Source organism: Taudactylus pleione, unplaced genomic scaffold (genome assembly GCF_031769625.1).
Source record: "Taudactylus pleione unplaced genomic scaffold, aTauple2 ptg000380l, whole genome shotgun sequence".
Taxonomy (NCBI): Eukaryota; Metazoa; Chordata; class Amphibia; order Anura; family Myobatrachidae; genus Taudactylus; species Taudactylus pleione.
This window is the reverse complement of record NW_028284781.1, coordinates 3985239-4007250: the sequence shown is the minus strand read 5'-3', so window position 1 is coordinate 4007250 and position 22012 is coordinate 3985239. Positions and strand designations below refer to the sequence as shown.

At 41.0% G+C, this 22012-nt stretch overlaps 1 protein-coding gene across 3 annotated transcripts in view; it reads left to right on the top strand.

Moving 5' to 3' along the window:
* DIP2C (DIP2 acetate--CoA ligase C (putative)) overlaps nt 1–22012 on the top strand; it is a 530217-nt gene that overhangs the window by 365876 nt on the left and 142329 nt on the right. For all 3 annotated transcript variants that reach the window (XM_088445439.1, XM_088445438.1, XM_088445440.1), the window contains 6 exons: nt 725–933; nt 4407–4521; nt 6558–6759; nt 8812–8921; nt 20557–20637; nt 21877–22000. In XM_088445439.1, coding sequence (XP_088301565.1) covers nt 725–933; nt 4407–4521; nt 6558–6759; nt 8812–8921; nt 20557–20637; nt 21877–22000 — 841 coding nt within the window. The remainder of the gene's footprint in view (nt 1–724; nt 934–4406; nt 4522–6557; nt 6760–8811; nt 8922–20556; nt 20638–21876; nt 22001–22012) is intronic.

The window sequence follows — 22012 nt, the reverse complement described above, 5'->3', positions numbered from 1 at the left end:
CACAACACAACAATGCTAAACATTTATGCCTGAAGGTATACATACATAGCGTGTTAACAGAATAAAGAAAGAGTAAAATTAACATAAAAGAATTGGCTGCCTCTGCTTAGTGCTGTGTTAGTTAGACCTTTTAAATTGAAGTTGAGTGAAAGTAGTTCCATCTGCCAGCCAAAGGGAGAGATGTGCTAAGCCTTAGAGAGAAATAACGTGGAGAGAGGTAAAGTACCAACCAATCAGCTTCTAAGAGTCATATTACAGGCTATGTTTGAAAAATGACATTTAGAAGCTGTTCGGTTGGTACTTTATATCTCTCCACGTTCTCTCTCCAAGAGTTGATAAATCATAGAATGTTACATGCAACAAAGACCAGGAAATTGGGAAGTGAAAGTGGTTGGAATAGGGATCACTGCTCTTCAGGTCTGCAGTGAGGTTGGTTAATAAATAATATGCAGATTTTGTACAATAGGATACTTAGGAGGTTGCCATGAGAGATCGAGGGGAAGATGTATTAAGCCTCCTGAAGAGTGGTGAAGTGGAGAAGTTAACAATAGCAGCCAATCAGCTTCTAGCTAGCGTCAAACAAGTGCATTCTATAAAATAAGTCAAATCTTATTGGTTGCTATGAGTAACCTTTCTAATTGTCCCCTTCTGCACGCTTTATAAGGCTTAGTTTTTGCATTTTAGATTACAAATTAAACTTACTGCTTACTTGCTTACGGTTTAGGTATTTCCAATGACCAGCTCAGGAGCACCAATAAGTGAATATCCATTCATAAGGACTGGCCTTCTTGGATTTATAGGACCAGCTGGGCTGGTCTTTGTTGTGGGAAAAATGGATGGCCTGATGGTTGTGAGTGGACGGAGACACAATGCTGATGACATAGTAGCAACAGCACTAGCCGTGGAACCAATGAAGTTCGTCTACAGAGGAAGGTTTGTCAAAGCGAACTGTTAGTATTGTTTTAATTATCAGCTCTCCCCCCCCCCCCCCCCCCACCAGATCATGTCCCAATCCATGTATTGGCCGAATCCACCCATCCATGGCTTCCAACAGGCCTGAATTCTAAGTCAGATATCCATGAGATTTGTCCCTCAGAATGTCGCTTTTTTATAGTACATACCAACTATATGATGAGCAATTCTCTTTTTCTCTTTTCATGTATCTTAGATGTCATTTTTATTGGAGTATAGCAACAGCTACAGGCAGAGTATTACTTGAGATGTTATAATGCATGGACAGTAGGTGGCACTGCATCTTCAAGTTGTCACTGTACAGCATGGGCTTCAATATGTGGCCCTCCAGATGTTGTAGAACTACACATTCCAGCATACCCTGCCACAGTTTTAGTTTAGCATGCCATAATAGGAAAACTGTAGCACGAAATTCTGGTATGTGTAATTCCACAATGTTGCGGGGCCGCATGTTGAATACCCCTGCTGTATAGTCTCTCTTTGTTCTGATAGTATAGTATCACCTTTTTCCAATATTTCTTCAGGTTATGAAGTTGAAATGTACTTGCCTCAGTGGAGCTTATCCCACAATCTTCATTGTATGTGATGCTTGAACAAAGAAGCATATTCTGTGTTATAAGTTATTGAAGTTGAACCTTACTTGCCAGGGAGGCTCACGAAAATTGGGTGGCACTCCCTGCTGCCCGAAAGAGAGGGCGTCTTTCGGACCGGCCGCCATCTGCGCAAATCACCCACCCACCCTCGCAGCTGCCCACTTACCAAGTGGGAGTGAACGGTCCAGGGGGGCCGATGACGTGATTTGCAGAATCGCATCATAGCCACGCCCCCTGCTTTATAATGTCTGTTATCTCTGCATTGTATAGCGGGAGGCGGGGCAGCGATGACATGATTGCGCCGCCATGTCCCCGCACCACCCACCATTGCCTGTGCTATGCCCCCTGCTGTGCTGATCTGGCTGCCCCCCCTAGGAGGGGGTAGCCAGAAAGTTGGCATGTATGTGATGAGCATTTAAAATGGTGAAAAATATAATAGAAATAAATGTAATAAACCTGATACAGTGACAATTGTTGTGCTCCTAGGTCCATCAAAGCCATAACATGTTTAACGTGTTCACAGGATCAGCAGTAAAATATCTCTGGAAATTACTTAAAAACGTACGCACTAAAAAAAGAAAAGGAGAAAAGGAATGAATAAGCCCCATACAATATTTTTAAACTGCCTCAGTACAATAAGATAGAAACAAGTAAATCTTGCACTGGCGCAAAGTAATTATAAAGGGAGCTCAGAGTGGAGGTAACAAAATATCAGCAGGTTTCATGAAATGGGCAAATTTATTAAACACAACACAATAAATGACCAAACGTGCGCTTGTAATAAAATAGATATTAAATGTTCAAATTAACCAAAAAGTCTAACAATTTATTAAAAATCACACAAATAAATATGAATTTGTAATGAAGTACACGCTATCTGATCTGACAGGTGGAAAATTACATGTACTGCATGTCAATATTAAAGTGATAATCAAACACTTATGTGCACAGATAAATATCCCAGCTAGTCCCATATAATTGATTAGCATGAGAGGCATTTAGCTAGAACGGATGCTGGTAAATGTCCTATAACAAGATAGTATGGTGGCTGACTTTGTTTTCCCCAATGGGGGATAATGATAAATTGCACAAACATACATTGATGGTATATTGGCTGATGTATTTGTTCCTATGGATCTCTGCGGCTGTAATAGCCTCCTTGTAGGTGGTTTGAGTCCCCTCTGTGTGCTTGATGGACAGGATAAGGAACTTCCATGCAGTCCAACAGCTCTTAATTGGCAATTGTTTTCCAATCCAAGGGTTATAAATTACAGTTACCCCTCTCCTCAATGCCTTGGTTTTATAGCTACCCATGTGCATGTTTATCTGGAGAAATGATAGGGCTTCATGTGATATTTAATAATATGCTGTACGTTTTGTTGTGAGAAACATGACACGGATGGAATTGCTGTATTTCTGGGAGGAGATTTGATAATATTTCTTTAAAATAAGTGTTAATGAATAATCGCAATGTTGACAGCTCACATGGCTGCAAGCTTTACCCGGCCAATAATTACGGGATAGAAAATGCATCCTCGCCAGTGTCTGTCATGTTCCTGCTACATGCTGTGACCAATAAACATCTAAAATGTGACATACAGATGTGCCCATGACTTACTACATCATTTGTTGGTGCACAGTTACAGTACCCTTAGCAGTCACCGATCTATGGCTGGGAATTGCTATGTTTGCCCGCAGGGAGCCTGCAGGACATTTGTTCCTAGCTGGCCACTGAGAATGTTGTTTGTCATATGTTACAGAAAGCTGTTTGTATTTTATTATTGTCTAGCGCATAATAAGAGCACTAGATTTATGAGCAAGAAAGAACCAAATTAGACTTTTGCAGCAGGAGACTTGCCAATTTATTGTCTCCATTGCTGCACCCAAAACTTTGTGTCTGAAACAGCTGCCTAATGTGCCTCATTATAGACCTAACCTTGTGTAGCGCTTAAGTACAACACACAATATGCTGTGAAAGGCAAGAATACATATTTATGTCTTATATACAGACAGATCACTGTTTAGACAAACAGCAAAACCGAGCCTCTATCACTCTGCACATTCATTGCTCCATTTACCTGTAACCACACAATGCTGCCTTTGTTAAATAAAGCGGTTAGCAGCAGAATCAGAGTGTGAAACGTGTCGCAGTAGGCCACACATTCCACAAATCAGAGAGCATCCAACCATGTCACATAGCTAAATTAGGTGGGCTCCAACAGTATATCTTCTTTAATGGATAGCAAAAAGGATATTTGTTCCACCATTTATAAACCAAAGTGTATGTTTCTCTCTCTCGCTCTCTTTCTCTCTCGCTCTCTTTCTCTCTCGCTCTCTTTCTCTCTCGCTCTCTTTCTCTCTCGCTCTCTTTCTCTCTCGCTCTTTCTCTCTCGCTCTCTTTCTCGCTCTCTTTCTCTCTCGCTCTCTTTCTCTCTCGCTCTCTTTCTCTCTTTTTCTCTCTCTCTAACTCCCTCCCACTCCCCCGCCCCCCTTCACTACAATGAAAGCAGCAGCTATACCCGGTTAGGATAGGTGTTTGCTATTCACCTCCACACACTGTGCAAACTAGGTGTCCATAATTATAAAGGGTTATTTAGAGAAAAAAAAAACACAAGGAAACATAGTTAGAAGCTGGTGGTGGGATAAAGATCAGGATCCTGGAATCTGGAGTACCTGTGTTATTCCACAGGATTCAATGTTAAGCACTTGTAAGGTGCAGCAGTTACTGCATAACGCAACCTGAGCCGTAGCTGATCAGTTGAAGCCTATTCTTCATGTTCTACAAGTGACCTAAGCAAATGTCTCTTCTCCAGCTCACGTGGCTTGTGTTTTTATATGCAGGATAGCAGTTTTTTCGGTGAATGTCTTGCATGACGAGAGGATAGTTATTGTTGCGGAGCAGCGGCCTGATTCCACAGAAGAGGACAGCTTCCAGTGGATGAGCAGAGTCCTACAGGTAAGATTATATTGGTAAATCTGGCTAATTTGTTACTTTCCTCCTTCCTTTGGCTGTAAAACATTTTATCAGCTACAGGGTGGATGTCAGTGAGACACACAGGGTTGGTGGCGAGGGCGGACAGTTCTCACACCTGATTTGTCAAACAGATCCTCAATATAAATGCATAACATGCACACAGCCATATAGGGGCCCATTCAATTAGCCGAAAATTGCAAAATTCAGGTTGAAAACCTGTGGCAGTGACTTTTTGCTATTCAATTAGAAGATTAGGAAATCTGCTTTATGTTAACGTGGCTTTCAATGGGAGTTGACGTGGATTTTAGTTTGCGGCTCCAGACTAGTAGGAAAACATTTTTAAAAATGTCAGGACGGAAAGCAATACTCCTGGGACACCCATCCCAATGAATAATAATGTATTTAGAGGTGTTTAAATATGAAAATATTTCTAATAAAGACATCAATATTTCCAGGTTTTTTTCTCTAAAAAGGCAAAAGGGTGGATTAAATGATTTGGGACATTAATGTAGAGGTGCTGTATTGATGGTAATGTAGAGGTTCTGTATTGATGGTAATGTAGAGGTGCTGTATTGATGGTAATGTAGAGGTGCTGTATTGATGGTAATGTAGAGGTGCTGTATTGATGGTAATGTAGAGGTGCTGTATTGATGGTAATGTAGAGGTGCTGTATTGATGGTAATGTAGAGGTGCTGTATTGATGGTAATGTAGAGGTGCTGTATTGATGGTAATGTAGAGGTGCTGTATTGATGGTAATGTAGAGGTGCTGTATTGATAGTAATGTAGAGGTGCTGTATTGATGGTAATGTAGAGGTTCTGTATTGATGGTAATGTAGAGGTGCTGTATTGATGGTAATGTAGAGGTGCTGTATTGATGGTAATGTAGAGGTGCTGTATTGATGGTAATGTAGAGGTGCTGTATTGATGGTAATGTAGAGGTGCTGTATTGATGGTAATGTAGGGGTGCTGTATTGATGGTAAAGAGTTATTTGAATTTGCAGATGGGAGCTGCAAGTGTGTTTTTCCCAATATTTTACAAACTTGTATATACACACTAGTCTAAAACATCACTATAGAGACACTTTACTGTACCTTGATATAAACTAACCACTTTTATTTTCTGAAATATACTTGCGGACTATCATTTTCCCATAATTTATAAATGTTGCAAAAACCAGCCATTTGCACCATTTACCTGGCTCCAATACTTTGCTTCTATGCAGTCTTCTACACTGTCCTGCTATCTTACTTGCCTGTTTTGGAGCTTCAGAATGTTTTCCTCACTCTTTTATGTGCTTCACGTAGGTCTCACACTGCCAACTGCAAGGGAATCAGGAGTGCATTTCAGAAAAATATATAGTGAAATGCGCGTAATATTAACCCACGAGCAGAGCCTGGAAGCTGTGGCTAATTCAGTCGGCCCCATAATTGTTGCATACAAGTTTCAGTGGAGCAGACTACAGTTTTAGGAGTAGTGAATTGGTAAACAAACACACCAATACAATTTGGTGCATCTGAAAATTGGAATGTGTTGGATGAATATATATGGATATATATCTACCAATAAATTAAGAAGTATTTTATTACAATGATTAAAGGAATAAGTAAATATGTTGCAATTAAACAAGGGCCCATCCATGGTGTCCCTCACCATACACCATGTACAGATCAGCACTGGTCAAGCTGGATTCCTATAAACCGCTACGCGTTTCAAGAAATATATTTTTTTGGGCAGTCTAATTAGTTGCTGTTGTGCAATTTAAATGTAAAACCATATTAATATAAGAAATGTAACTATACATGACAATGCATTCCATTGAATGGTGCTGTATGTCACTGTGATACTGTAATATTGTCTTATGATTATTGTTACATTTCTTATCTAGCTATATTTTGTTAATAATTCTAAAGTATCATTAGAAAAATAGATTCTTTATCTATTTAATTACAATGATTGTTTATTGCCATGTTTATATTTTTGTACTGTATTACATCATTGTTATTATATTTCCTATAGGCAATTGACAGTATACATCAAGTTGGAGTTTACTGTTTAGCTCTGGTACCAGCAAACACACTCCCCAAAACTCCTTTAGGTGGCATTCACCTGTCAGAGACCAAGCAACTGTTCCTCGAGGGGTCACTCCATCCATGCAATGTGCTTATGTGCCCGCACACATGTGTAACCAACCTTCCTAAACCAAGACAAAAACAGCCAGGTAAGACCGGAATGTGAGCCTGACCACGTCTACCAATTGCTCACGGACATTTTGGAAAAAGCTCATTTTATAAAATGAAGGGACATTTCTTCATTTATTCTGATGTCATGAAAACATTGATATTAATATGAACAAACTACATTCTCCTGTACTGTATTACAAATTACTATGATTCACCTTGGACTTCTGCGACCTGTATAATAGCACAAGGCCTTCAGCCCTCTGTTTTTTATAGTCACAGATCATCTCAATGGCTTTTAAAATGGGATGCTTGCAACATTTGTCAGGTCGGAAGACAAACGCCCCTATCCTGGTTAGAGTCAGCACTTTGTTACAGATTGTTCCAGTGGTGCCACAGATTTATGTGGGGGATAGTCCCAGACCTTCACTCGTCCTATATACCTGGTGCAGTTCAATTTCCAATTTCTTCTTGCTGCAGGTTTAGGTGTTCTTTATTTGGTAATATGTACTGGAGCTGACTATATTTGTGTTATGATGAAAATATGCACTGGTCATGTTGGTTGGGTGTGATGTCTGTTGTCTGAGTGTAATACAATTGTATATAGATTAATACCATATTCTGAGAGTCATGTGTCTGTGCATAGAATTGCCTTCAGATTATACTCAATGGTCAGGTCATGTTGGGTACATGTAGATCAGTGTCCATTGTGTAGAGTGTAATAGAATTGTATCATGGTTATGTCATGCTGAATAGTGTCCTTTGTGTAGAGTGTAATAGAATTGTGTCATGGATATGTCAAGCTGAGTAGTGTCCTTTTGTGTAGAGTGTAATAGAATTGTATCATGGATATGTCATTCTGAGTAGTGTCCTTTGTGTAGAGTGTAATAGAATTGTATCATGGATATGTCATTCTGAGTAGTGTCCTTTTGTGTAGAGTGTAATAGAATTGTATCATGGATATGTCAAGCTGAGTAGTGTCCTTTTGTGTAGAGTGTAATAGAATTGTATCATGGATATGTCATTCTGAGTAGTGTCCTTTGTGTAGAGTAGGGATGGGGAGCCTCAGGCTCGGGGGCCGTATAAGGCCTGCGGAATCTTTTGGTCTGGCCCTCAGAGCTTTTTACTGCTAGCCTCATGTGGCTAGCAGGGTGCCTAGAATGGCACCCTGCAGCCAGAATCTATACAGTAGTGCCGCCTGGAGCGTCCTTAGGACGCTTCAGAAAGTTACACCGCTGCCCTTACAGCTCCCCGGAGCATCCTCAGGATGCTCCAGGCATTGCTGTAATCAACGGTGAATGTGACCCTGCCCCTGTGTGACATGACATGGGGGAGCATGGCCTGCACTGGGCCGGCAAATAATGTTATATTTATTAAAATGCTCCACGGCAGAAAAAAGGTTCCCCACCACCGGAGTAGAGTGTATCATGGTTATGTCACGCTGAGTAGTCTCCTTTGTGTAGAGTGTAATAGAATTGTATCATGGATATGTAATTCTGAGTAGTCTTCTTTGTGTAGAGTGTAAAAGTATTGTACCATGGATATGTCATGCTGTGTAGTGTCCTTTTGTGTAAAGTGTAATAGAATTGTATTATTTTTATTATTAGCAATCATTTATATAGCACTACTGTATTACACAGCTATGTACAAAGGGGCATTTGTCATTCACATCAGTCCCTGCCCTCCATTGGAGCGTAAAGTTTAAATTCACTAACATACGCAATAATTGAACTCATAAGGCATCAATGCTAACCACTGTGCTGTGCACATGTTTGTAGTGTTCTATATCTCTATTAAGCATTTCCAGGTAATTTTGCATTGGGTACATATTAATCTGTAATCTATTAATTAATAGATTAATCTGCCAAACAACAATGTGTCCATTGAAATTGCGTATACGGTTTGGGCAAGTGTAATTGATGGTGTATTTTGTTGTCTTTTAACTGGAATTATTTACTGTGTGATGCATTGTACAATTAGTTCAAAGCATTGCATCTCTGTTTGCAGTTGGTGAAATTATTATGGCAGATGGGGTTAGCTGATGACAGAGTATATTAACATATCAATCATTTGCGCTGTATTTTTCTCTATAGAAATTGGCCCTGCCTCTGTGATGGTGGGGAACCTGGTCTCTGGTAAAAGGATTGCACAGGCTAGTGGAAGGGACCTGGGACAGATAGAAGACAATGATCAGGCCAGAAAGGTAAGAGTTCCCATTCCATTCACATGCTCTGAATGAGCATAAAAGGAAAGATACTCATAGAAAAATGTCAGCCTGAGTGACCAATTATGAACATGCTAATTCAGACCAATGCAGTTATCTGTGTACAGCTGTTACCCTGGTATGCTATGAGAACTATTTACATGTCTATGAACCATCTTTATCACATGAACTCTGTTGTGTTTGTTGTCAAGTATGAAAGTGATAAAGATCTTTCTGCATGGTCATTGGATCTGGGGGAGCAATGTACGATCCCATGCAGCGCCTTGTGGGTGGGGGATGCCGGCATATCGGGCGGTCGGCCACCCGATCGCTCCGTGCGTGGGGACCGCCCGATATGTCGCCCATCGCGTAGCAAGGTGCATGTCGCACCGTGTATGGGGGCCTTTACAGCATGTTTGGGTTTAAATGAACCTGATGTCTGACAATAAATAATCCAACTAAACTTGATTGGATTATTACTGGGCATGCTGATGAATGCAGGCCACAGCGACACCTGAGAGATCTGTATTCTTGGTCATAGAGCTGAATGGCTCATCAAACTTAATCACAGACACATGGGTAGGATGACTTCTTGAGTGGGCATCATTAGTGTTCCTAAAAGCTATGTGTTAAAATGGATGTGTAAGAGTTCCTCTTGTCCTTTCTGTAAGCATTCACAATGACTAAAGTGGATGGATCTGGGCAGTGATAAAAGCTTTGTCCTCTGTTACACCACACCTTGGCGTTTCCATGGCTTGTGTGTATTAGAGCCTTCAGTATCCCATTGTATTGAACTGATAATGATTCCTGGTAAGCTCAGGGTGGTGATAGTGGGGTGAGAAAGCACTTTCTTTACAGGCAGCGTTTATCCATATAACAACATATTAGCAATATTTATCATTATTAGGGCCAAATTAACCCTCATTTTGTCAGTCATCTTGCATCCTGTATCCCAAAATTAGAGTAAAAGAAGAAAAGCAAAATATACAGATTTGTCTCCACTGCTACAAATCATTATGTCAGGTTAGAGGTTCCAATATTTTAGTATTTGGTGTGGCAGTATCGGAGCTCTGTGAAGACATGAGGCAGTTTGACAATCTAGGTTACTATCTTAAAAGTAAAGGCTTCACCTCTTTCATGCAAGAAGTCTCTTTTCTTCCTAGAGCACCACTGGGGCACTGCAGTCTCATCAAATGGTTGTTTAAACTGCCGTAACTCAGAGTCGCTCTGTTAGTAAGTTAGCTGGGACCAGGAACAGTACGGAATGCTGGTGGGAACAGCAGCCATAGCGAGTGGTTCCTCGCAGCATCATTATAACACACAGGGTTCAAACACCCATGTGTTTAGTGACACAGAGCTATGCACTTCTGAATTTATATATGGAAATTCCAATGACATTGACTAGTTATATCACAGATCACAGAGACTCCCATGCATAGTAGAAAATCCTTGTTGCATGCATGCGACATATGAATCAGGCTTCCTATGCCAAGCATTACTAATATATCCATGTTAAATGCTGTGCTTGTTACAATTTGACTGAATTGCCATTGGATTTATTAGTGCTTAAAATATGGGAGATGTTGCAGTCTCAGACGATTACTCAGGGCTTTATTGCTACCTTGGAAATGATTTCTCCTATACTGGCTCCTCACCATAACAGTCTTTTCCGGGCTCTTCCAGTTCAGTATTACAGAACCAGCAAATTAATTTTGTCAACCAACATTAATTGAGGCGGAGAGAACATAGGAGCTCCAGGAAAGATGTCCTTGTTGTCACCAGGGTTTCAGGAATTGGGGAGCACCTTAGGCAAATATTTTCCTAAGTGATTGTGCAGGTTCACGTTGTACAAGCAGACAGGCTGTTTACACATGCTCAAAAAGAGGCATTATGTGTACTCCCAAAACCAAAAATCCTTAGAGGGAATTGCACCTTTAAAATAAGACAAGTAGTATATGTGCTGTAACCCATAGCAGTCTATCAATTATTACCTTTCACTTCATTCAAGACTACATTTTAATTTAAAAAGTTGACTTATCTGGGTGGTTGCTATAAGTTACTGCAAATAATTGCTATTTGTATCATATCATTACTTAACACAAGCCTCATAATTTACTTTATTTCTCATGTCATGGCATTCTTGACTACGTTTTTGAAATGTCCCAGAGCTCAATTTCGTAACCCTCATGGAATGCGCCAGCTTCCCTAGTGCATGGTTCCGGTGAGGGCTTCATGATCTGATTTGCTACAAATCCTTTCATCTTGGCCCTGCCCACCATATCTGTGCCACAGGAGGCGGGCTGTGCTCCCTGCACTAGGATCTTCTCTAGGGGTGGTCTCAAAAAATTGACAGTATGCATTATGGTAATACTGTACAACACAATATAGTAGTGTAGCCAATATAAATAAGCCACTATACCCTCATCCCCTCACCCATTCAGGTCCCCAATTACAGGGAGTAGGAGAGAGAAAGAGTATACATTACGATTGTATAAGTTTAGTGTGGTCCATTATGTGTTTACAGTTGTCCTATAAACAGAATGTGGTATGAAATGTCGACATGGCCCTCATGTTGACATTGTGTATGTTGGCATATCGACATAGCGTTTTTACAGTATTTAAGCCCTAAACCAAACACTGACATGTACAATGTATTTACAATGTGGAAATAATGACTACATACCATACAAAACTAATTGGGAGCACATCCATGTGTCCTGTAGCTGCTCTGTGACGTACAATGACATGAGTTTAAAGCATTCATGTGACACTTTCTCGTCTGTAATTTTGTATCAATTATCCGTATTGTAAAGAACTGTTGTATATTGTGTTCTATACTTGAAGCACTTCCCATTCAATCAATTCCTAACCGATGATAAATCTGCATTCCAACAAAAACTAAAACCTTCTGCAAGGAAAAATTGGGCTGTGTGTCTTTGATCCGCCAATACAGAATGCTTTTCATTGTGGCTGCTGCTTCTTTTTATCTGATCGTTCTTATCACAAGCTCCAAGAAGGTGTAAAACGGAATAAGATAAAGAACGTCTCTGAAATATTTATTAACCTCCACACATAATGATTGCATTCTAGGACACAACCACAAGCATTGGTAATCGTCTGACCTATGGGTAGCACTTTTCAGACCTTTAGTATGTTAACAGGCTTATATTTTAGTTAGAGTTTCCAGAGTTCAAGTTATGTTGTGAAAATATATTATTTCCCTTCTGTTTACGGCTATGTGGGAGAGATTTATTCAGTTTCCAGGTAACCTCTAACATATCTAAATGTGGAAAGTCTCTTGTCTTTTTAGAGATTTCACCCTTTACCTCACGCGATTCCAATGTTATGTTTATTAATCCATAATAAGAATATGGAGAAGGCAATATCCGCATAGATCAAGCGTCATTCATTTATTGTAAAGGATAAAAATGAAAAGCCACACAATGAAAAATGTCAGTAAAATTTGTATAGCAGACCCATTACTGACATTTTTCAGTTTACTGCAGAATTGATGGATTCTAATTCTTTCTTCATCGTAACACCCCCAATATCCTGTTCATTTATCTTGGTACACTTTCTGTGTGCGTAAGGCAGACTGTGCAGGCTTATTTAAAAATATAAAAAAATTTGCTCGCAAGAAAATAAAAAATTTGCAACCAGTTTTTTTAAATTGAATACTGTGGGCATAGATAGTGCATACCCGTGGTAATTCAAAATTGGATGAGAGGTCCAAAAATAGTGTTGTAGGCAAAATCCCGCACCTAATTGAATATGCCCCTCTAAATTTGCCAAACGTTGGCAATAAGAGTGGATACAGACTGGAGAGATGAGCTTTTCCAAAATGCTGCTATTAGTACACGGGTAGCGTGCAGAATATGGCTAGTCAGTCGGGCAGACTGAGGAGATGTATTGAGGAGCATGTGGGGGTGCAGGGAATAAGAGCAGCAATAGGGCATAAGAATACCAGTACCCTAAGTAATGAGATTATGGACCTCACACCAAAAACCTACAATATTGGGGCACATGGGACTTCGTGCCCACCTAGAGGCATCCTCTCAAATAGCGATCAGGAATGCTGGCAAAGATTGTATGGAGGCATGCTAGAATGAGATACCATCGATAGTACTGTTTGTAAGCCTCCTCTTTTATCCGAGCACAGATTGAGGATTTGGACAAGCACTTGCATATTTTCTCCCATTCCTCCGGGTTGAGGGTCTCCCCGATGACCTCTTCTCACTTCAGTTCATGTGGGTCATTGTAGGAGGGTATAGTATCAAAATAAGCCCTCTCAAGCCGATTTTGCAAAGAAGTAGAGACTCAAGGGTCGAGGGGCAGGGTGCTGATTGAAAAGAGTTGGTGGAGGTTTAGAAGAGCCTAATTTGTAAGCATTGATTTAAACAGAAGGAAGGGAGGCAAAATCACTGTTGGAGTCCACTAAAATCTGGAAAACTGCGGTGGGGAGCAATAATAAAAGGCTTTATGATCCAGATGGGGGGACGTTCGTATAATTCCAAAAAGGGCTCATTCTGTTAGGATCCTCAAAAAGGAAGAATGCACGTTTGCAGTATCTCAGATTGAAAGGGAAAATTTCAGGGTGTGTGTGTTAGCATGGGCCTGCAAGCAGGGTTGAACCAAAATAATATATATGGAGAGAGGTTCCCAGTCATGTCATCACTCAAGCGTGTGTGACCAGGAGCATGACTGAGGACTGCTTGGGCCAGGATGACATCTAAGTAATACTTGTGAATGCAAGGGCAGTCCAAGACCACCTTCTCTCTGGTGCTTACATAGGATTCGGAGGAGGACCCGTGGCCGTCTTTCAGACCAGATTGAGCGTGACATTTCTCTTGGTCAATTTTAATTTTATTGCTCACCTCCCAAAATCTCTCCTCGTCCCATAATCATATGAAGCCTCATGGATATATGATCACATTGACCTTGCGGATGTATACATTAATAAGCATGGGCCTATATGCTACATCCAGCCACATTGTGGGTTGTAGAGAATTCTGCTGAGTAAGGGTTGGACAAGTGGTGTTCCTGGCACTTGTGCATAATTACTTATTTTTTCTAATTGTAAATGGATCTCACAATAATATCATGTGGTCACAACCCTCAGCTTAGCTAAATGTACCGCTGTAACCTAATGTAGAGCTATTTACATGGGCAAAGAATCAGACCCGGAGTTCTGAGGCTGTTTTGCATTTGCAGATCTAGTTGTTTTGTCAGTGCTCAGGGTGAGTCATGGAAGAAACAAAGGCTGTTTCCAGGCACAGGCTTGTATGATTGAGCAAGCACCCATTACCGTATCAGTGTTTGTCATTTAGTACAGCTGCACTTAGCAGCGTCTGTGCTCATATATTCCGTAAAGTAACATCTTTATTTTTTTATTTTGTCTTTAAATATATACATTATATTGTGACAGTGTGTTTGCTTTGCTTGTTAAAAATAAGTTGATGCATAAGTGATCATATTTAATAACAGATTACATAATACACACATGGCCACGGCTGCTCATTAAAGCACAGTAATTAGATGTATATTTATAATCCTGTCCATTGGTTTTGTTCAGTAAGCATCATATTTTACCTGGGCCACCTCAACAATTTCTGGAACACTTTTCTGCCTGGCTCCCTCACTTTCCTCTGACATCTCCACCATCATTATGGGTGATTTCAATATCCCCATTGACAGTCCACAATCTCCTCATGCTTCCAAACTACTCTCTTGGCGTCTCCCAATGGACTGACTCCTCCACTCATCAGGAGGGCCACTGTCTTGATCTTGTATTCACCAGACTATGCTCAGTTTCTGATTTCACTAATGCTCCTTTCCCTCTCTCAGATCACAACCTTATCACCTGCACACTCGCCTCCATTACATCAACATCATTGAAATCAACCAAACCTAAAATCCGTAGAAATATTAATGCCTTTAACCTTCAACAACTATCTACCTCTCTACAACAACAACTTTCACCAATTTCTACATTCACTTCTCTTGTGACCGCTGCATCACACCTAAACCAGATTCTAGAAAAAGCCCTCGATGAAGTAGCTCCAGCTACCCATCACACACCACGTAGAGTTAGACGTCAACCGTGGCATTCTAACCTAACAAGGCATCTACAAAAACTCTCGCGTAAAGTTGAACGTCAGTGGCGAAAGTCTCATACTCCAAGTGACTTCCTCACATATAAGACTATCTACAACTCTTATCGTACTGCTCTGGACACTGCCACACAAACATATTTCCAATCTCTAATCTCTGCTCAAGCTTCTAACCCTAAGCAACTTTTTAATACATTTAAACTGATTCTTACCCCTCCATCACACAAACCACCTGCTACTATCTGTGCAAAAGATCTTGCTTCCTATTTTAGGGACAAGATTGATAAGATCCAAAATGAGATGGTAGACTCTTCCTCAGCTAGTGACCGGCTCAATTCCCTACCTGAACTCTCTGGCACATTCTCTTCATTTGATCTCACAAACGAAGATGAAGTATCTACACTCTTCTCATCCTCCTACTCTATTACCTCTCCTCTAGATCCTATACCCTCACAAATCAGTAAAGCTCTGTCTCCTGTGCTTATCCCAACCCTAACTAAAATCTGTAATCTCTCTCTCTCTACTGGCAACTTTCCATCACTGTTCAAGCATGCAGTGATTACTCCCATTCTGAAAAAAAACAAAATTCTGACCCTAATACTCTCTAAAATTACCATCCTATATCCCAGCTCCCATGCCCCTCCAAGCTACTTCAGAGACTTGTCTACACCCGCCTCACACACTTTCTTAACTCACACAACTTATTGGACCCACTTCAGTCAGGCTTTCGCTCCCAACACTCCAAAGAGACAGCACTGACTAAGGTAGTAAATGATCTTGTCACTGCCACGGCTAAAGACCAATACTCACCCCTAATTCTTCATAGATCTCTTTGCTGCTTTTGACACCGTTGACCACTCTCTTCTCATACAAAGACTGCAATCCCAAGGTCTTAAGGACACAGCTCTTTCTTGGTTTTCTTCCTACCTATCTGATCGCTCTTTTAATGTTCGTTTTTCTGATTCTGCCTCCTCTTCGCTACCTCCATCAGTTGGAGTACCGCAAGGCTCTGTCTTAGGTCCTTTACTATTCTCAATCTATACCACCTCTCTTGGCAAACTAATCCGCTCTTTTGGATTTCAGTACCATCTGTATGCGGATGATACTCAAATCTACCTATCCTCTCCAGATTTATCTCCATCTGTATTGGTCCGTATCACTGAATGTCTTTCTGCCATTTCATCTTGGATGTCATCTCACCACCTGAAACTTAATATTTCTAAAACAGAATTAATTATATTTCCACCGGCCAGTAACAGTTACCAACCTGATCTCTCTATCACTGTTGATACCTCGACCATCCACCCTGCCCCACAAGCTCGCTGCCTTGGTGTCATCCTTGACTCTGAACTGTCCATTGTTCCCCATATTCAATCTGTCTCAAATCATGTTACATACATTTAAAAAACATATCCAAAATTCGACCATATCTCACACAAGACACTGCAAAAACTCTAATCCATGCACTTATTATTTCCCGCATTGACTATTGCAATAGCCGCCTTACTGGTCTTCCCAAAAACAGGCTATCACCATTACAATCCATTATGAATGCAGCTGCAAGGCTTATCTTCCTTGCGAAACGTTCTTCTTCTGCTGCCCCACTCTGTCAGTCCCTCCATTGGTTGCCGGTTTTCTACCGTATTCAATACAAAATACTTTCACTTACACATAAGGCTATTAACCAAACCACACCAACATACATCTCTTCACTCATCTCAAAATATCTCCCAACCCGACCTCTCCACTCAGCACAAGATCTACGTCTCTCATCCCCATGCATTACTTGCTCCCATTCACAGTTACAGGACTTTCTTTGCGCTGCACCCACTCTATGGAATAACTTACCTCGCACAATAAGACTTTCCTCTAGTCTCCAATCATTCAAGCGTTCCCTGAAAACTCACCTCTTCAGGCAAGCTTATCAGATTCCAGAACCTCCCACATAACCTTCATAGCTTCCATATCTGATTACATCCCCTTTTACAGTCCACACATAATCTCTCACATCGTCTTTCTCTCACATCCTCATGACATTTGGTCGACATTCCTGTGTGACTGGATCATGCAGCCAACCAAGAAACTGTGCATTCTGGCTGGACCAAAATGCAATATATAGCACCTATCCTTGTGTATCAATGCCTATTTCCCTATAGATTTTAAGCTTGCGAGCAGAGCCTTCCTACCTATATATCTGTCTGTTATTATCCAGTTTTGTTCTATTAATGTTTACAATTGTAAAGCGCAACGGAATATGCTGCGCTATATAAGAAACTGTTAATAAATAAATATTTTAGGTCTGTATACAGTGTAATAGAATTTTGTAATGCTTTTGTGAGTGACCATGTCTTGACGGACCGCGATTGTCAGTGTTGGGCTCACCCGAGGACTTTTACTGTGAGCTCCCAAGTTTAAGATTAAAAAGAATTCTGCATACTGCAGCCTTCTTATTTTGCTCATATCCAGTTTTCATTGTACACGCTACCTGTGCCCAACTTTATTCCCGTATATGTCCACATACATAATTTTAGGTCACTATAGCCTGCAGCTGACCGAGTATAATGCAAAGTGACTGTGTTTGCCTAATGGCGTGGAAACCTGATTTACTGCCCTATTCTAATGCAAATTTATGTAGGGCTAATATGAGGATCAAGCGCGAAGCTGCTGAGCCCACACTTTTTCCATCCACAGCCGCAGTAGTCTTCATTAAAATCGGCACCTGCAATAGCCAGCTACACGCCCACGACACCCCCACAAGACACAACTGTTCCATACGATCACACTCCGTTCCCGTCCCGACACATCCATTTCACGGAAAGAGAGATCCGGCAAAGATCCATCCTACTCAGAATAAGTCGAAGATATGAGAATGCTTAAATTTGCATCTGCACTGCATGCTAAAACTCACTATTTGCCTCCATCTAAAGGGACTTGTCCGAAACCTTCTTTTGTCATTTTAAAAAGTCAGCTATGACTGGCGGCTTTGACAACTCGCTCCTCAGTAAATCTTACCCCAAGTGGTTAGGGAGGAACATTCTTAGCAGCGCTCCTTGAAGTGTGTAAGGTGTCACAACCTTTTCCACTTTGCTAAAGGATTTGAATCTTGCACCAGCTCTGATCTGGTGGTCTTGTATTGTCCTATAATTTTGTTCTGGGTGTTTTTCAGCTTTTAGTAGTACTTTAGGCCGGAAGCACATTTTAGGGTGATCTTTAACTAGTGTGAAAGATTTAAACATATATAAAGGTGCCACATGTTTCAGTCCTGACAGCCACTCAGGGCCTTAGGAGGAGTGTGGGATTGGTGCCGTCGTCTAGGGTGCAGGGCCCTGTGGTCAACACTGCCGCTGGCCCATGGTCCCTGCATCTGGCTAGCAGGGTGCCTACTATGACACAGTATTGCCAGTAGCGCTGCTTCAGTGCTGCTCGGAGCATCTGTAGGAGGCTCCGGGCATGTACACTGCAGTCTGTAGAACCACATGGAGCATCTGGGCAGCTCTCCACTCTCCTGCCATCAGCCCCGCCCAGTCATGTGATATCACATGTTTGGGAGGTGGGGCCGCCACATGCTGTGCTCACACTTGCCAACTTTTTAAATGTCCTTTTCGGGAGAAGCCCAGAGAGGAGATGCAGGTGGGCAATGATGGGGCCGGAGCCAGGGGTGGATAAAGTTCCATTTTCTCTGCACCAAAGGGGAAAAACAACAATGTTTCCTTATATTAAAAATCTCCGAAACCAGCATAAAAGAAAACATATTTTTATTACGTTAAAAGCAGTTTGTGAAAAAGTATAATATAAACAGACATTATAATTACACTTTAAACTGTTTGATGTGATTAAACTTTCATATTAGTCTTTTGCCTTGCGTGTATACTTTTCAGAGCTTTCTCCAGTCTTGGACTGCTGTTACTATACTGTATATCGTTACTCTGGCTGCATTCCTATAACCTTTGGCTATCTAGCTGAAGTTCTTAATACTTATTATATTGTCTCTGGACTTTTAAGAGTTGCTAATGCCAGCTGTTCTTACCAGGGCCGCAACTAGGGGGGGGCTGGAGGTGCACGTGCACCGGGTGAGCCGCTGTACCTGGTGCCAGTGACCTCCAGCCCGGCGCTGCAGAGAGGCTCCAAGCCGGACGTCCGCTGGTAATATTTATTACCAGCGGGCGCCCGGCTCCTTCTCTGCAGCGACGCGGTGTAGCCGGAGCCGGAGGCTGGAGTTCTCTCCCGAACTCCAGCTTCCGGCTCTCCCCACGGGCACTATGGGGGAGACGTCATGACATCTCCCCCATAGTTCCAAGGAGCAGCCGGCGGACCGGACGCGACGCTGGATGCAGGAGCGGGGTTCAAGGTAAGTATTTTTTTTTTTAATAAGCTGCACTACAGGGGCATTATTATGGGGGCAGGGGCATTACCACAGGGGCATTACAATGGGGGCATAGGCAATAAGGGGCATTACTAATGGGGCATGAGCACTACAGGGGCATTACTATTGGGGCATGGGCATTACCACAGGGGCATTACTGTGGGGGCATGAGCACTACAGGAGCATTACTGTAAGGGCACTACAGGGATATTACTATGGGGCATGGGCAATACAGGGGCATTACTATGAGAGCATGGGCACTACAGGGGCATTACTATGAAAGCATGGGCACTACAGGGGCATTAATATGGGAGCATGGGCACTACAGGGGCATTACTGTATGGTGGGCACTACAGGGGCATTACTATGGGGGCATTACAATATGGGCACTACTGCAGGGGGAATTACATGGGGGGCGCCAAGTTACTGTCTTGCCCCTGGTGACAAAAATCCTAGTTTCGGCCCTGTTCTTACTACCTGGTTACTATGGATGTATACTTTACAGCTGATACCATTGTTGGATATATTTAGAATATGTGCAATTTCTTATAAATTAAATCTAATAATGTGGATACATTCACTTAATATTATTAAAGAATTATATTTTGATTTTAGAAATACATATTTCCTGTCTTTTTGTCTCTCGTGAAATCTGTCAAATCTAGTGGTATAGATATACAGTATCTGTGATTGTCAAGTCACTTGCCATGTGTAATATATTTTAACATACTAATGTGGTCCTCATACATTTATTGCTGCAGTCATGCCAAACAGACCCTCTTGGCGCGCCAGGTCACTTGTGACTGTGCTTGCGCCCGATAGTCTTTTTCACGGCTTTTTCGTCCGCAAGTGTGTCTTCAGTGCAATGAGATGTGACCACGAGGCTGCACTGATTCACTTTATATACGACAATTGTATGTGTGTGTGTGACTGGCGGTGTACAGTATAATAGTATTGTGCTATGATCATGCTTTGTTGTTACGTTACATTGGTGAACTTTACTATATCTGCAGAGACTTTTTTCACACAGCAGTAAAGCCTTTAAAAGATTTTGAACTGACACTGATGAAAAAGGGACCAGAGCCCACAGCGACTATTTCATTCTCTAATTTCTACATGTGTACATGAAGGCACCTAATTGCTGTGTATTTTTTTTCCGTAGTTTTTATTCTTATCTGAAGTTCTACAATGGAGAGCTCAAACAACTCCTGACCATGTGCTTTATACCTTATTAAACTCCAGGGTAAGACATCTGCTCATTGTGCTATATTGAATCTTCTACTGTACAGTATGTCCTCCATTAGTCCTTATTTTAAAACCGACTTAATCCAGCATGCTGAGTCATGAAAGGAGATGCAGATTAATTTATTTTTTACTGTATACACAAAAGATGTGTATATTTTATACTGATGTTGAGATAATGAGTACATATTGTGGAGTTCCAAAGTATGAGAATCATTGATACTGTAGCGGGAATTTTCCTGAATTTCTTAAGAAACTCCTAGCAAATTTATTTTGTTTCTTCTCCCTTTTTTTAACTATTTCTTTGGAAATCTGCATTTATGTTATTAAATTAGAACATGACGGTGTGTTAGAACATTTTCTGTAGCAGAATACATGATTCTTTAGGGCTCGTTCACACCTAACTGTTAATAAAAGCATAGAAAGCTCATTAAAATTAGACATAGTGGTTCTCTAACTTCCTACCATTGCGTTCTAAAATGATAACACTGTGCTTAAGATTGTAAAGTGCAGCAAGCTATAGTTGTAGTATTAGTGCGTAATACCAATACTATGATGATAAAAGCATGATAATTAAAAAGTGCTTGTAAAACCTGTTGAAAGTATCACTATGATGATTTGAAACCATACATTTGTTTTCATGCTTTTTTTTTATTAATTTCCTAGCAAATATGTGTGAATGATCCTACAAATATTACAATCCCAGTATATTTCGAGCTATATAAAAAATCATAAGTGAGTAACGAATACTAGATTGACACATTATGGAGCGTACACACGGTCAGATTTGTCAGACTTGTCAGATTTGTCAGATGAACGACTGAACGATTAAACGATTTGAACGATTTGGACGATTTGACCAAAGTTTTGAACGATTTGAACGATTGAACGATTTTTGACTGCATTAAAATGAATGGAATCGTCCAAGTCTGACTGCAAACCCATCAGATGTCAGATATCGTTATCTGACAAACGGGAACGCGCATCGTTGATCGTCCATCGTTCAGGCATGTCAGATATGAACGATTTTCCTTCAGATATGAACGACTGAACGATTTTTAAATCGTTATCGTCCATATCTGAAGAAAAAATCTGATCGTGTGTATGCACCATTAGAGTGTGGAAGTTGTGTTTGAATCTGACAATGGTTTGTATTTTGTACATATTATACCTCTGAGGTATAATAATAATATGTGTGTACCTTATTGCGTGCTGTATAATGGTCTATTTCCATCTACAGGGAACAATAGCCAACTCTCTGACATGTAGCCAGCTACATAAGCGAGCTGAGAAGATAGCGGTGATGCTAATGGAAAGGGGGCATCTACAAGATGGAGATCATGTGGCTCTGGTGTATCCTCCAGGTGCAATTTTTT